The sequence below is a fragment of the Hemiscyllium ocellatum genome, chromosome 14 (genome assembly GCF_020745735.1).
Source record: "Hemiscyllium ocellatum isolate sHemOce1 chromosome 14, sHemOce1.pat.X.cur, whole genome shotgun sequence".
NCBI classification, from domain to species: Eukaryota; Metazoa; Chordata; class Chondrichthyes; order Orectolobiformes; family Hemiscylliidae; genus Hemiscyllium; species Hemiscyllium ocellatum.
The window spans coordinates 40,041,569-40,057,253 of NC_083414.1; the positions used below are offsets into that span (position 1 = coordinate 40,041,569).

Sequence of the window (15,685 nt, forward strand, 5' to 3'; positions counted from 1 at the left end):
CACCGATCCACAACCCACTCATACCCCTACATTTACCTCTTACCTAACACTACAGGCAATTTAGCATGGCCAATTCACCTGACCCGCACATCTTTGTGACTGTGGGAGGAAACCGGAGCACCCGGAGGAAACCCACGCAGACGTGGGGAGTACGTGCAAACTCCACACAGTCAGTCGCCTGAGGCGGGAATTGAACCTGGGTCTCTGGCGCTGTGAGGCAGCAGTGCTAACCACTGTGCCACCCACAACCATGGTAGAGGTTAAATAGGCTGGGGTTGTTTTAATCTGGTGTGTCAGAGGCTGAAGATTAGCCTTGTTAACATTATAGAGGTTTACAAAATCATGAGGGGCATGGACCCCTGGGCTGGGGAGTCCAGAACTAGACGGCATAGGTTTAGGATGAAAGCGGAAAGATATAAAAGAGACCTAAGGGGTCACGTTTTCACACAGAGGGTAGTGCACGTGTGGAATGGGATGTTAGAAGTAGTGGTGGAGGCTAGTACAATTGCAACATTTAAAAGGCATCTGGATGAGTATATGAACAGGAAGAGTTTGGAGGGATATGGACTGGGTGCTGGCAGAGGTGGCACTAGATTGGTTTGGGATATCTGGTCGGCATGGATGAGTTGGACTGAAGGTCTGTTTTCGTGCTATACATCTCTGACTCTAAGTAGTTAAGATATGGAGTACAGTGCTGGAAATATGGTGGAGGCTGATTTAACTGAGGTATTCGAGAGGGCACTGGATAATTTTCCTATCAAAACAGGTATCAGAGGGTATTGAGGACAAACTCTCTGCCAGTTGGAGTTGTACTTGGCACATAGGAAGATGGTCATGGTAATTGGAGGTCAGTCATCTCAGCTACAGGACATTTCTGCAAGAGTTCCTCAGGTTAGTGTTCTCGGCCCAACCATCTTCAGCTGCTTCATCACTGACTGTCTCTCTTTGATAAGGTCAGAAGTGGAGATGTTTGCTGATGATTGCGCAATGTTCAGTACCATTTGTGACTCCGCAAATACTGAAGCCACCTATGTTCAAATGCAACAAGATCTGGACAATGTGCAGGCTTGGTCCGATAGGAGCAAGTTACATCCGCGCCACACAAATGCCAGGGTATTGACCATCTCCAATAAGAGACAATCCAATCACAGACCTTTGACATTCAATGATGATACCATCACTGAATCCCCCACTATCAAGATCTTAGTGGGGTTACTATTGACCAGAAACTCAACTGACTCATCACATAAACATAGTGGCTTCAAGAGCAGGTCAGAGACTAGGAATACTATGGCAAGGAACTCTCCTCATGACTTGCCAAAGCCTGTCCATCATCTACAAGGCATAAAACAGGAGTGTGATGGATACACCCCACCTGCCTGGATGGGTGCAGTTCCAATACTCAAGAGGTTTGACACCATCCAGAACAAAGCAGCCCACTTGATTGTCACCGCATCCACTCCCTCTACCACCAACCTTTAGTAGCAGTAGTCTGTACTACTATTTCACTTTGGTAGGAATAACAAGATGATGGATTACTGGGCTAATGGTAGGCTACTTGGTAGTGTGGATGAGCAGAGGGATCTTGGTGTCCATGTACACAGATCTCTGAAAGTTGCCACCCAGGTAAATAGTGCTGTGAGGAAGGCATATGGTGTACTGGGCTTTATTGGCAGAGGAATTGAGTTCCGGAGTCCTGAGGTCATGTTGCAGTTGTATAAGACTCTGGTGCGGCCTCATCTGGAGTATTGTGTGCAGTTTTGGTCGCCATACTATAGGAAGGATGTGGAAGCTTTAGAACGAGTGCAGAGGAGGTTTACCAGGATGTTGCCTGGAATGGTAGGAAAATCTTATGAGGAAAGGCTGAGGCACTTGGGGCTGTTCTCATTGGAGAAGAGAAGGTTTAGGGGAGATCTGATAGAAGTGTATAAGATGATTAGGGGTTTAGATAGGGTAGATACTAAGAACCTTTTACCGCTAATGGAGTCAGGTGTTACTAGGGGACATAGCTTTAAATTAAGGGGTGGTAGGTATAGGACAGATGTTAGGGGTAGATTCTTCACACAGCGGGTTGTGAGTTCATGGAATGCCCTGCCCGTATCAGTGGTGAACTCTCCTTCTTTATGGTCATTTAAGCGGGCATTGGATAGGCATTTGGAAGTTATTGGGCTAGTATAGGTTAGGTAGGATTCGGTCGGCGCAACATCGAGGGCCGAAGGGCCTGTACTGCGCTGTATCCTTCTATGTTCTATGTTCTATATTTACATGATGCACTTCAGAAGTTCACCAAAGATCCTCAGACAGCACCTCTCAAACTCACAATCTCTTCCATCTAGAAGGACAAGGGCAGACAATACATGGAAACACCACCAACTGCATTACCAATGGCTAATCTATCTAGCCTGTATATCCTTGGAGACTATGGGCAATTTAGCATGGCCAATCCACCTAACTTGCAAAACTTTGAACTGCAGAGTCAATTTTTGCCCATACAATTACTTTGATCTTTGTGCCACCTGTGCGGCTCTTAATCATTATCTTAAACCTTCTGATACTTAAATTTATTCCTGCATAGCTACTCACAGTTACTCTGGTCTATTGTCCACTATTTGGCATGGCCATGCTTGCAACAGTGTTGGGCTACTTACAGATTGGATCAAAAGGACTTTTCTTTGCATTGTGGAGAAAACTCCACGTTCTTCTCACATTGCAACTCCTTTCACTGCAAGTTTAGATGAAAGTGGTTGAAATCCTCCATAATCGTGATTCAGTATGTTTCTTTACAATTATTTCATACAACGATATAAATATTTCTCCACCCACTTGATGTTGTTGCTGGTGTGTAGCATATCCTCAATAGTACGACCAATATCTCAGTCAAAATGAATTCCAGTTATATCTGTTAATTATGATTTATGTTGCTGCAACTGTATTATTTTTGCAACTCTACCATTGTTTCTTCCTTGTCTTTCATTTCTAAATACATTATAGTCTGCATTATTTAATAGCTAATTCTGTCTTGCAACTATTTTTTTCTCTAGTTTTCAATGTAATTCATGTTCTCAGTATCCTACCAACAATGATACTGACAAACCCTTACAATGTTCTGACAGTCCACTTTGTTTTCAATTCTTGAAGTTCATTCAAGCACAGTTGACAGCCCATATATTTGCTAAGTACTATTATAACAACTCCACAGACGACACATTTCACAAGTATTTGAAAGAGAATACTTAAAAGTTAGATTACGGATTAAGTAAAAATTACATTTTTGGCATTTTTTGTTGCAAATCCGATTCCTAATGTATAATTCTGGAGAACAAGAAAGGCAAAGACAGTTGGGATATTCATTTTCATTTACCTGGACAAGAACAAAGAACCTTTTTTTCCATCTCTTCCAAACATTTTTACCAATGGTCCATAAATACCTAGAAGAAAAGTCACAGAAAGTACATTCAGAAAGAGGTCTTTGAAAATAAAAGCAAAGTTATGAAAGGATTAGCACTTTTTTTTAATGCTGAGAATGCATTTAACAATTAGTCGGTCAAGCTCTTTGTTTTGAGTATTCTTTTCAGATGGAACCTAATTGAGATAAGAAAAAAGAAATTGACATGCCCAGATGCCAAGATAATAGACTGACACTAAGACTGAAAAGCAAAACTTTTGGTTGAAACTACATAAAAGGAGACAGAACCACCAGAGTTTAGTGAATGATGAATCTAGTCGTGCAGTACGAGCAAACTGAAGATTACAGACATTAGATTTGAGAATAAACAAAAGTACAGCTGCTGGAGTTGGTTCTGCTAACCGAATGTCATATTAATAAATTTATACCATCCTGACCATCATAAGCAGAGTTGGAGAGATTCAGTAGATATCAACCATTTTTGACATAAACCTGCATTCAAGTGGGTTGTGTACTGCACTTGGGTGAGAATCAAGTTAATTCTCAGCAGAAGAGGAGCATAAATTCTTTGCGAGGGAGATAGAGATCTGAAAGACATTGTGAAGGAAACTGAAGACATATATTCTAAGTGGACTGCTGAATGAATTCTTCAGATCAGTCTTTTAACTAACTCAGCCATCTCAACATCTAATGCAGCCTTGAATATTTTCTTTGACCTTACCTCCACTGCTCAGTGTGGAAAACAATTTCAAACAATAACAACACTCAGAAGAAATTCCTCCCTAATTAATTTATGGGCCCAAACTACACTTAAAGAAAGCAGTTCACCACCACCTTCTCAGGGGCATCTCGAGATGGGCACTAAATGCTAGCTCAGCCAGCCACACCCACATCCCAAGAATGAATAAATAAAGGAAGAGTGACTAATGCCCAAGTGATGGGATGCAGGATTGCTGGCAAGGTTGATTGGCAAGCGGTAGATAGCATTTTCTTTTTCATAATCTTAAACTTATTTTCATTTGCAAGATGATGAAGTTAACAATTTAGAAATTTAGCCACGTGAAGTATTTCAACCAATAACCTATCTTGAGTTTCTACATTAGTTTTAATGGGAAAATCTGATTCATTTAAAGTTGTTTCACTTAAAGTTTTCAGGAGCCCCACCACAATTTTCAGTGTGGAATTACTGTTACTGCAAATCTGAATATTTCTCTGGTGAGGACATGTTTTGAGAACACACTGAATGTCAAATGTTAAGTTTATGGCCTGCTGATTCTCTGTGATTCAGATGCAGCAGGAAGCGACTGCGGGATTTGTCAGAAGAAAGACTTGAAGATTGGTAGGAATTCACACTTAGTGGGAATTGACTGCACAAGCAGGAAATGACTGCACAAGTTCTCTGTGTGTACAAGTGATCGTCATTTGCAGTGGTCGTGCATATTAATTTGCCATAGCTTAATGATAAGCATTTTTAAAAAGGCATCAAATGAATGATCTTGGTTTCAGGTTGCGCTCTTTAAAGCCCACACCTTGGTACAGGTATATAAGCATGTGTCAGTAATGACTCTGCGTTCAAAATAACTTCAGACAGAAAAGTCATTTTGAATTCAAAGCATTGTACTTCATTTCACTCCAATGTGAGACAGTGCAGGGCAGTGCCATAGTTGAATATACATTGTTGGCATGTTTGATCATTGGTACAAGAAGCTCTGTATCATGTTTTAGATTTTCATTCTCCATCATTTCCTCCATTTCAGCATTCCAAATTACTACCTTAAAAATAAGCAATCTGACAGGCAATATTCAATGTGCTGAGGCTTCCCACTCCTTCTATTCAGCTCCCTTTACATATTTCTGGTTAAATTTATAAAGGAAGTGAATTACAACGATCAGTTTAGTGGTTTTGAAATCTCTGAAATCTGTACTATGGGAAAAACGGAGGCTGAACTCAGTGTCATTGATTCACTTCTTTGTCGCTGTCTCACATCTTCTGCTCATCCTGTTACATCACTAAAATAGATTGTCAGTTTCACTACAAGTGGGTGAGGTGAACCTTCTCTGCTACCCTCATCTATTTGTGAGAGAATTGTCCCTTGATATCGACTAAGGTTGGATTTCATCAAACAGAAGACTCTCTGTGGATATGTGAGTGGACAGAAGCACAGATAAATATTGGTGATTCTCTTCAGGAAAGTTACAGCTGTGGTGTAAACTGAACATCTATTCTGCTCACTTCTTATGGATAGCATTCAGACTTAACCTTGTATTTCAATTTACCACCAATACACATTTAGTAAGATACATTTTTAATGCACAAAGCTACCAGTATTTGGACAGCAGATATTATTCATTATAAAGTCTGGTGAAAGCATTGCAAATAGAATAACAACATTTTTAGATTATATATAATAAAGGAGGCTATTAGCTTCACTAAAACAGACTGACAGCTACACCGCAGCTGAGTGACTTGAACAATAATCATCATTTGCACACAATAACAGAAATTGCTGAATAAAGTAGGCCTGGCATCATCTGTGGAGAGATAAACAGAACTAATGTTTCAAGTCCAGTGATCCCTCTTTAGAATTGATTACAGCCAGGAAAAGATGACACATCCAACTTCAGCCAGGATGTCTGTCTGAAATAAAACCTAACCAAAAAAATTAAAAAGCATCTCTGATCCTTTTCACTGAAAACAGGCTGATGTGCTTCAATTTTTATTCTGTCCATTCATAAAATATTCAGTGCACCTCAATAGTGCAAACTAATTTTCTCTAAGTTTAGATTAAGATGATTCAAGACATTGCTTTTAGCCCCCACTCCAAACTCCATTACTTATCTCATGATTCCATCCCTATTCCAGCCAAAAGTCAGAGGTTAAACCCATCAGTGGATAGCCTTGCAGCTGAGATGAGTTCTCGACCTCAGATCCATGCTATCACAAGGACCACCTATTTCTACCTCCATGACATCACTTGACTTTGCTTGTCTGTTGGTGAAGACCTCATTCTTATCTTCAGTACCTCTAGATTGATCATTCCAATACACTGGCTGAACTGTCATACTCTATTCGCCACAAATTTCATGTCATCTAAGCCTCTATGGTGTGTCTCAGCATCTAGAAGGACAGGCAGCAGATGCAGTGAAGAACCACCACTGCAGGTCCCCCTCCAAGTCACACACCATTCTCACTTGGAATTAAGCCGCTATTCCTTTATGGCTATTGGGTCAAAATTCGGGTCCAGCCTCCCTACTAACAGTAGTGAGTGGCTTTATACCCCAAGAATGCAGCATTTCAAGAAGGTAAGTCACCATTTCCTTCCCAATTGCAATGAGGAATGGGTAAGAACTGCTGGCCTACCCAGCTTAAAACATTTCATAACTAAATAAAAAATAACTCACAAACCTGCTCCCATCATCCCCTGCACTTACTGATCTCTACTGTATTCCTGATCTGGTTTATAACCTGTATCCTTTAGTTCCAAATCTCACCACGGCCTCATCCCTCCCAATGTCCAAGTCTATTTGAGCTCACAAACTTGCAGGATATCCATGCTCCTCTAATTCTGATCTTGCGTGCATCCCCAATTATAATTCTTCATTATTAGTATCCATGCCTTCAGAGACCATGCCTTCCAGTGAATTGTGACAGCATGGGTTGTCTGAATTGAGGTGCAACAACTTTGGAGTGAGGAGTTGTTGAAGAAAGAAATAAAGACTTCCATTTTCATGACTCTTTTTCTTAACTTCAGGTAATTGCAAACTGTAGTCAATAGGATTGTGCAGGAAACCAATTTGCACACAGCAAGCTCCCACATAGAGCAATGTAATAATGATCAGATATCTTGTTTTTGAGATGGTGATTGATAAATAAATGTGTGGATAACCAGGAATAGGTCCACTGCTCCTCTTCAATGTAGTGCTTAGGGACTAAATATAAAATACAACACTTCTGATACTGCAGTGCCCCACTAATGCTCTACTGGAGCTCCAGCCTAGCTTACTGTGCTCAAGTGTGGGATTTAAATCCAGAACTTTCTGATTCAGAGGCAAGGGTGCCACCAACTGAGCCATGCAGCATCAGGAGACGTAGAAGTCGACGTTTCGGTTGTAACCTTCCTTCACGACTAAAAGAAAGGTTACACCCGAAACACTGACTTCTCCACCTTCTGATGCTGCCTGACTTGTTGTGTTCTTTCAGCCGCCTGCCTGTCTACTTTGGATTCCGGCATCCGTGGATTTTTTTTATCTCTGACTAACTGAACAGATTGTACAGCACTCAGTACAGAGATTATTTGCTGTAGCTGAGATAGTTAAATATATGATCAAAGGCGCAGTAAGCAAACGTCAAGGTCTCACCAAGTCATGTGGACATCTAAGTCATATGGATTTAAAGACAAGGGTAAGCACCAAGATGGTTGTTAACTTGTAGCCATCCATCTTGCTCCTGAATTTAAAGATCAAAATCAACAGTCTGAAGGTTTGTTGAAATTTCTAGGGCCTAAACAATTTCACCTTAGAATTCCGTCTCTAGTTTTACAACTAATTCTGTGACATTTCAGTCATCCCAGCAAACATCAGTTTTTGGCATTTCATTCAATTATAACAACAACTGAACCAACAAAACTCATTACAGTGAGGCTGGGAACTATGGGCACACCACAGCCATGGAACGGAATCTGAACATCCTCGATCATCATGATAAATAAAGCTCACTAGAATTAATAACACGCATCAATGATTGCTGGATAAAAAATTGACAGAAGATTGTTGACCTGTTTAGCAAAACTAATCATACTGACATTTCACACATCATTCTTCACGCATGATGCACTGAGGAAGCAAAAAAAAATAACTTGATACGAGGTAGAAAATGTCTGTTTGATTGAAAAATTAAAAAGAAAGATTCAGTGAATTTGATGTAAAGGATGATTTGTTGTAGCTCTTGCTCCAACTGCTGAGTGAATCAAGACTGCCCTCTGCTGGATTGAAAAAGGAAAAACCTAACAGTCCCTAGAATGAGCAGAAGATTTTAACTGATTTACAAAGATGCAATATTTTTATATACCTGATTAAAAACCATTAATGAACTGCATCTTATTGAGTCATCAATTCCACACTTTCTAGTATATTTTTAGGATGAGCACATGACTGTCCTGATGATTATATATTAATCTGGTTCATGAAGATTACCTAACAGCAAATTAAATTGAAGAGCACAGTCCTGGTTACATATATCACAGCTCTTTCACCAAGGACACATTTTCTTGCAGACACCATGTCTTTATTACATTTACCCAAGCAACGTTTAGATTCCTTCTTCCACAATTAATCCACTTACATCAAAAAATTCAAAGCAAAACTGATCCATCTCACTGTGCAAGAGCCCAACTCCTCAGTAACAAGAACATTAACTTCCTTGAGAAGAAATCAGAAAGGGACTGCATTTCTCTTAGCATGACAAGATGACAGATAATGAACTTTTCAAGGACCATCTGGTCTCCCTCTTCTTGTGCCCCCTCCAAGCAAAAGTTCATAAATTGGCTCGAATATTCAAGTAAAACAATAAAAACACAAAGGTACAGAAATCTGATAAAGAATGAAGAGAAAACTAAGTCTCAGACTCCCCCTTTTGAAAATCTGTGGAGTAATTGATGATGAACAAATGTTCCACAGCAGACAAACTGATTATATCAGATCATGTTTATCATCTGAAGATTTAACCTTGACTCACCATCAGGTTGATTTCAGACTGTATTCTAACAGAGTGGTAAGTGGGCTCTCAATTTTCAGGTGGATAAAATATTTAGTAATGGAATCACACACTCTAACATGTGGTTAGGTCTTCAACTCACTGCTGTGAAAATCTGAAGGTGGTCTGTCTAATCCTTTTTCATGAGGGGCACATTTCGACCTATATCACACTCTAGCGCCAGATGAGAATAATTTGGAAGGATAAGATTTGGTACAACATTAAATACGGATTTCAAAGAATGAAGTTAAGGTCTTAAGAAACTATTAACAACTTGCTGAGGAAAAGAAAAATAAACAAAAGAGTAACTTTTTTCAGTTATTCATTAATAAAGAAGACTGTTTCAAAGAAGTTGATCGCCTTTTTGCATACAAAGCAAACAAGAGAGACAGACTTGACCAAAGTACTGGTTACAAGGAAGGAGGAAGAGACCAAGGTCAAGATAAAAAGCTGGCTTTAACTAACACCAACTTTGCATCAACTTTTGTGGAGCACACTCCAAGCAGGCTTGATGGAATCCATATGAAAGTGGGGTTGAGAGTGTCAGCCTGGGTTTTCCTGCTTGTCAGTTGCATGGTTAGGCTTTTGGGATACAGGAAGAGGAGCGGGAATCTCTATGCATGCATGTACCTGGCTCATACCTACACATCCTCACTCATACACGCACACGCCTGCTTACACACCCTTGTTCATACAGTCACACACACACACTCTAACAATCACCCACATGCGTGCATATAAACTCTGACACATTCACATGTACTCTCACACAGTCTCACATATACTGTTACTCACACAGCCTCACACATACCCAAACACTCATTCACATACTTGCTCACACACAACTTTCTCTCATGCACTTTTGGACATTATCTTACGCACACACTCTCACGCACACACAATTCACGTTTTCTCTCTCATGCACTCAAGTCTCTCAACTCAAAACTCACTCTCTCATGCACTCACCCACACACTCACTTGCTTATGTATGCACTCATATACACAACTCCCAGTCACTTACTCACTGATGACCCCAGGGGTCTGATCACCTCAATCGATCATCCTGACTCTTGTACTCCTTTGAGGAGTTGATGCCTCTACAGTAGAGTGAGAACCTCTTCTCTCCCTAAATTCGATGCTAGGCTGCAGCAATGTACTGCTCCCGACTTCTCCCCAACCACCCTCTCTGCCAGGCAGCCTCTTGCCTACAGTTGTTTCCACTGTGATGCATGGTACGTTGGATAAACTTGATTTAGAGGAAATTGTTCTCACTGTTTCCAGGGTATGGATAATGTGGGAAAGCAAAGGAAATTATTTTGCAAAGACTTATATGTGGAAGCTGTTCTTGCCAACTTTATGCCTTTTTCCCCCAACTGCTTGCAGGGGTTTTGGTTGGGGTGTGGTTTAGTGTGACTGTTGCTGGAAAAGCAGAAAATAACAATAAGCCACATGAAGGCTCTCCAACTTCCTTGAATAGAGGAGCTACAGTCATTGTTTTCTAATCAGATTGGACCTTTCCAGAATCTAGGGAATTTTGGACAATTCAAGTCAATGCATCTCTTATCTCAGTGGCCATTTCTTTAAACAGCTGAGGATAAAGACCATCAAGGCCTGTGAACATGTTATTGTTGTTTGCTGGTTCTGAAAAAGGATCAATGGATCCAAAATGGTGCTCCTGCTCTCTCTGCACAGATGACGCTTGCTGTGTTTCTCCAGCTACTTTTGTTTTTGTTTCAGATTTCCAGCATCTGGAGTTCTTTGTTTAATGTTTTATGTTTCTGGCTCTTTTACACATTCTGATTCAGAACGATTTCTGGGATGCTACTTGTATCCTTTACAGTGAAGACAAATTGAAATGTACGTTTAATTCAGCTGCCATTTCCCATTTTTCAATTACTAATTCCTCAGATTCATCTTTGGAAGACCATTACTCACTTCACTTACTCTGTTTCTTTTTAAATACCTCTGGGAACCCTGTTTTCCTTAATTTGCGAGAACATCTTTAAGAATGGCTCAGAAATTCTGATGAAAAAGTATCCAGGGAACCATAGAAGTCTTCTGCACAGGAGATTCATGGAGACATGCTTCCTGTTATAAAGCTGTCCAGGAATGTCTGATGAAGGGCTTATGCCCAAAATGTCGACTCTCCTGCTCCTCGGATGCTGCCTGACCTGCTGTGCTTTTCCAGTGCCATACTTTTCAACTCTGATTTGCAGTCCTCACTTTCTCTCTACTCCTGCTCCTATGTCTGAAAGACTTAAAGATTGGAGAATTAGCCATGGCTATCATGGAGCTTGCAATTCCAAAATTTCAGCTTGTAACTCCAGTCGTGGTCCTGACTTGGAAACCCTGCCCTATGGTTCAAGAACTGCATCAAGACTCAAGACATGTCAGCCCAGAACTCCAACAATTTACTTGTTTTCACTTCCCTATTGATTGTAATTTTCTTGTGTTCTTCCTTCCTTTCCATTTCTCGATTCGTAGATATTTCTGGGTCTTAGTTTACCCTCTATAGTGAAGGTACCGTTTCAATTCATCTACCATTTCCTTATTTTCCATTCTTAATCCCCCAGCTCCACCCTCCAGGCAGATACTTGACTTACTATTTCCCATTTTAGAAACATTTACAATCCTGTTATATTTCTAGTTATTTTGCTCTCATACAGTATTTTCTCCCTCCCTCGGTACAAGTGAGCAGGAGCCTCAGCTCTTGACCTTGTCTAACAGCTATGAGATTCTTGCTCCCTGTACGGATGAGGGAAAGGGCTGTGGACAGGATGAGTCAGCTGACCATGGCACCATGGTGTAATTGAGGACGTAATACAGAGGTTCATCCCAAAGAAATGAAAGATTTTCCGGGGGGAGGAGGTGATTAGACAGCCATGGCTGACAAAGGAAGTCAGGAAATGTATCAAATAAGAGACAGCCTATACAGTGGCCAAGAGCACTGGGAAATCAGAAGATTGGGAAGGTTATCAAAACAAACCGAGGATAACAAAGAGAGAAATAAGGAAGGAGAGGATCTAGCATGAAGGTAGGATAGCCAGTAATATTAGAAATGAATGTAAAAGTTTCTTTCAATACATAAGAAACCAACGAGAGGGAAAAGCAGACATCGGGCCACACCAAATTGATGCGGAAGGCTAATGCTGGGAGATAAGGAAATAGCTGAAGAACTTAAAATGTACTTTGTGCCAGTCTTTGCAGTGAAAGACATGAGTAAATTCCCAACAATTAAGGGAGAGTCAGAGGCAGAGTTAACTATGGTAGCCATTACAAAAGAGTGACAAAAGAGCAAGTGCTAGAAAAGCAAAAGGTCAAAAACTTGATAAATCTTCTGGCCCCAATGGGCTACAAACAATAGTTCTGAGAAGTTGGCTGAATAGTGGAGGCACTGATTGTGATCTTTCAAAAATCACTGGATTACCCATGGAGATAAGAATGGATTGCAGATCCAGGAGATTTGCACACAACTCCCTTCCTGAAGCGAACGTCAAGTATCCATTTTGCTTTAATTGTGTAATAGTGTAACTAATTTCAAAGACATTACAGGCCCTAAGTTTCAAGGATGCATGAAGAGGAGGTAAGGTATGTTAGACTTGAAGCTGTGGAGATTCAGAACACTTTGAGAATAGATTAAAATCGTTCCAAAGTTGGAATCAAGTTTAGGTGAGGTTTTGGAGGAAGGCAAAGAATGAAGGTATCTTAGGAGTCAGTATTAAGAGCTAAGTTGTTTCCAATTTACAATAAATTGCCTGGATTTAGAAAGCAAATGTAATTTTGGGCAAAAATACTCGAATTTTCAGTGAATTTCAAACTAGGAAAAGATTCTCAGAAATTACAGAATCAATAGCACAATTTAAGGTGGATTGAATAATGGCAACTGAATGCAAACAAGTGCATTTCAAAGGAAGGACAAAGATAACAATGGCAATCACTCTCATAACAAGCAAGCTCCTTGTGCAAGTCTTGATGATTTCCATTGACTGACCTCTAACATTCAGTGGCATCAGCATTTTAAAAATGTGCAACTCCAGGGGAATCTATTGTCAGGTGTCATCAAGTAACAGCTGGCAGATTTTCATATACAGCTGGATGCAACAATCAAAACATTACTGAACATCCCTTCTAACTATATAATGCTAATATTCATAGTATAAGCAAGTTACCCCAACTAATTAGATTAGATTTACAGTGTGGAAACAGGCCCTTCGGCCCAACAAGTCCACACCGACCCGCCGAAGCGAAACCCACCCACACCCCTACATTTACCCCTTACCTAACACTATGGACAATTTAGCATGGTCAATTCACCTAACCTGCACATCTTTGGACTGTGGGAGGAAACCGGAGCACCCGGAGGAAACCCACGCTGACACGGGGAGAACGTGCAAACTCCACACAGTCAGTCGCCTGAGTCGGGAATTGAACCCGGGTCTCCGGCGCTGTGAGGCAGCAGTGCTAACCACTGTGCCACCGTGCCGCCCACTCATCTTCCCAAATAGAAGCATTTGTATTTACTTCAGGTTACTTGATGCAATATCTCGGTGCAGGTACATTGTAAAAGAATCTCTAGTTTTCATGGTGCAAGACACAAAACACATTCTAAAAGTTCTAAATAATCAAGGATTAGAAGGGAAATAGGAAATAAATACAATAATTATCACTAGAGAGAATGTTCAACAAGAACCAATGGGGCTAAAGGCTGATAATTTCCCTGGACCTGATGGGATTTTAAAGAAAATACCTACAGAGATAGAAAATGAAAACATAGTAATCTTCCAAGAATCCATAGATCCCAGAAATGTCCCAGAGAATGGAAAACTGACAATGTAACGCCATTATTCAAAAAGTGAAGGAAGCAAAAATCAGCCAGTTAGCTTTATATCTATCATCAGGAATATGATAAAGAATATGATAACAGAGCATTTGGAAATACATAATATAGAAAAGCAAAGCCAGCAAAGCTTCATGAAAAAGAAATCCTGCCTGGTGAATTGGTTTGAATTCTTTGAGGAAGTAACAAGTAGAATAGATAAAAAGGACTATATTTGGATTTCCAAAAGTTACTCGGCAGGATACAACACAGAAGTCTATGTAATAAGAGCCCTTGCTGTTGGCATAGTATATTTGCATGGGTATAGGACTGACAAAGTAATAGAGGCTGAGATTTGGGTTAAGGGGGTGAATGGCCACAATTATTTACAATATATATGAATGCCTTGGATGAGAGAAGTAAATGTATTATAACTAAGTTTAAGGATGACACAAAAATAGATGGGCGGAAGGACAAGCAAGTGGGCAAAACTTGGTAGAAGAAATTTTATGGGGGAAAATGTACTTTGGCAGCAAGAACACAGCAGCTGAGTACTAAAAAGGGAATTAAGAATAAAAATAGGGGAATCTTACTAAAATTATACAAGGCATTATTCAGACCACACCTAGAATACTGTGAACTGTATTGGTCCCCTTATCTAACAGCACATATATTGGCATTGAAAACAAAAAGTGTGGTGCTGGAAAAGCACAGCTGGTCAGGCAGCATTCGAGGAGCAGGAGAACTGATGTTTCAAGCACAAGCCCTTCATCAGGAATGTGGGGGTGCCCCAAGGGGGCTGAGAGATAAGTGGGAGGGGAGTGGGGCTAGGGAGAAGGTAGCTAGGAATGCTATAGGAAGATGAAGGTAGGGGGTGATGGCAATAGGTCGGAGTGGAGGGCAGAGCAGATAGGTGGGAAGGAAGGTGGACAGGTAGGACAGTTCAAGAGGGCAGTGCCGAGTTGGAGGGTTGGATCTGGGATAAGGTGGGGGGGATGAAGGGAGATGAGGAAACAGGTGAAATCGACATTGATCCTGTGTGGTTGGAGGGTCCTGGGCTGAAGATGAAATGTTCTTCCTCCAGGGTTTGTGTGGCTAGGATTTGGTGGTGGAGGAGGCTCAGGATTTGCATGTCCTTGGCGGAGTAGAAGGGGCAGTTGAAGTATTCGGCCAAAGGGCGGTGGGGTTGATTGCTGCCTGTGTACCGGTGAGTTCTCTGAAATGTTCTGCAAGTTGGCGTCCTGTCTCCCCAGTGTAGAGGAGACCACATCGAGAGCAATGGACACAGTAGATGAGGTGATTGGAGGTGCAGGAAAATCTCTACTGGATGTGTAAGGATTCTTTGGGGCCTTGGATGGAAGTGAGGGGGGAGGTTTTACACCTCTTGTGGTGGCAAGGGAAGGTGCTGGGAATGGAGGGTGGGTTGGTGGGGGAAGTGTACCTAACGAGGGAATTGTGGAGGGAATGGTCTGTGGAATGCAGATAGGGATGGGAAGGGAAATTCATATCTCTGGTGGTGGAGTCCGACTGTAGGTGACGGAAATGGCGGAGGATGGTACATTGTATCCGGAAGTTGGTGGCGTACAAGGTGAAGAACTGGGGGGTTCTGACCTTGTTGTGATTGGAGGGTGGCGCTAAAGGGTGGAGGTGTAGGAAGTGGAGGAGATGCAGTTGAGGGCATTGTTGATCACGTGGGGTGGGAAATTGCGGT

General features: G+C 41.1%; 1 protein-coding gene across 3 annotated transcripts in view; it reads right to left on the minus strand.

Moving 5' to 3' along the window:
- Positions 1-15,685, minus strand: part of cadpsa (Ca2+-dependent activator protein for secretion a) — a 628,699-nt gene that overhangs the window by 225,915 nt on the left and 387,099 nt on the right. For all 3 annotated transcript variants that reach the window (XM_060835662.1, XM_060835661.1, XM_060835663.1), the window contains exon 9: positions 3,362-3,428. In XM_060835662.1, coding sequence (XP_060691645.1) covers positions 3,362-3,428 — 67 coding nt within the window. The remainder of the gene's footprint in view (positions 1-3,361; positions 3,429-15,685) is intronic.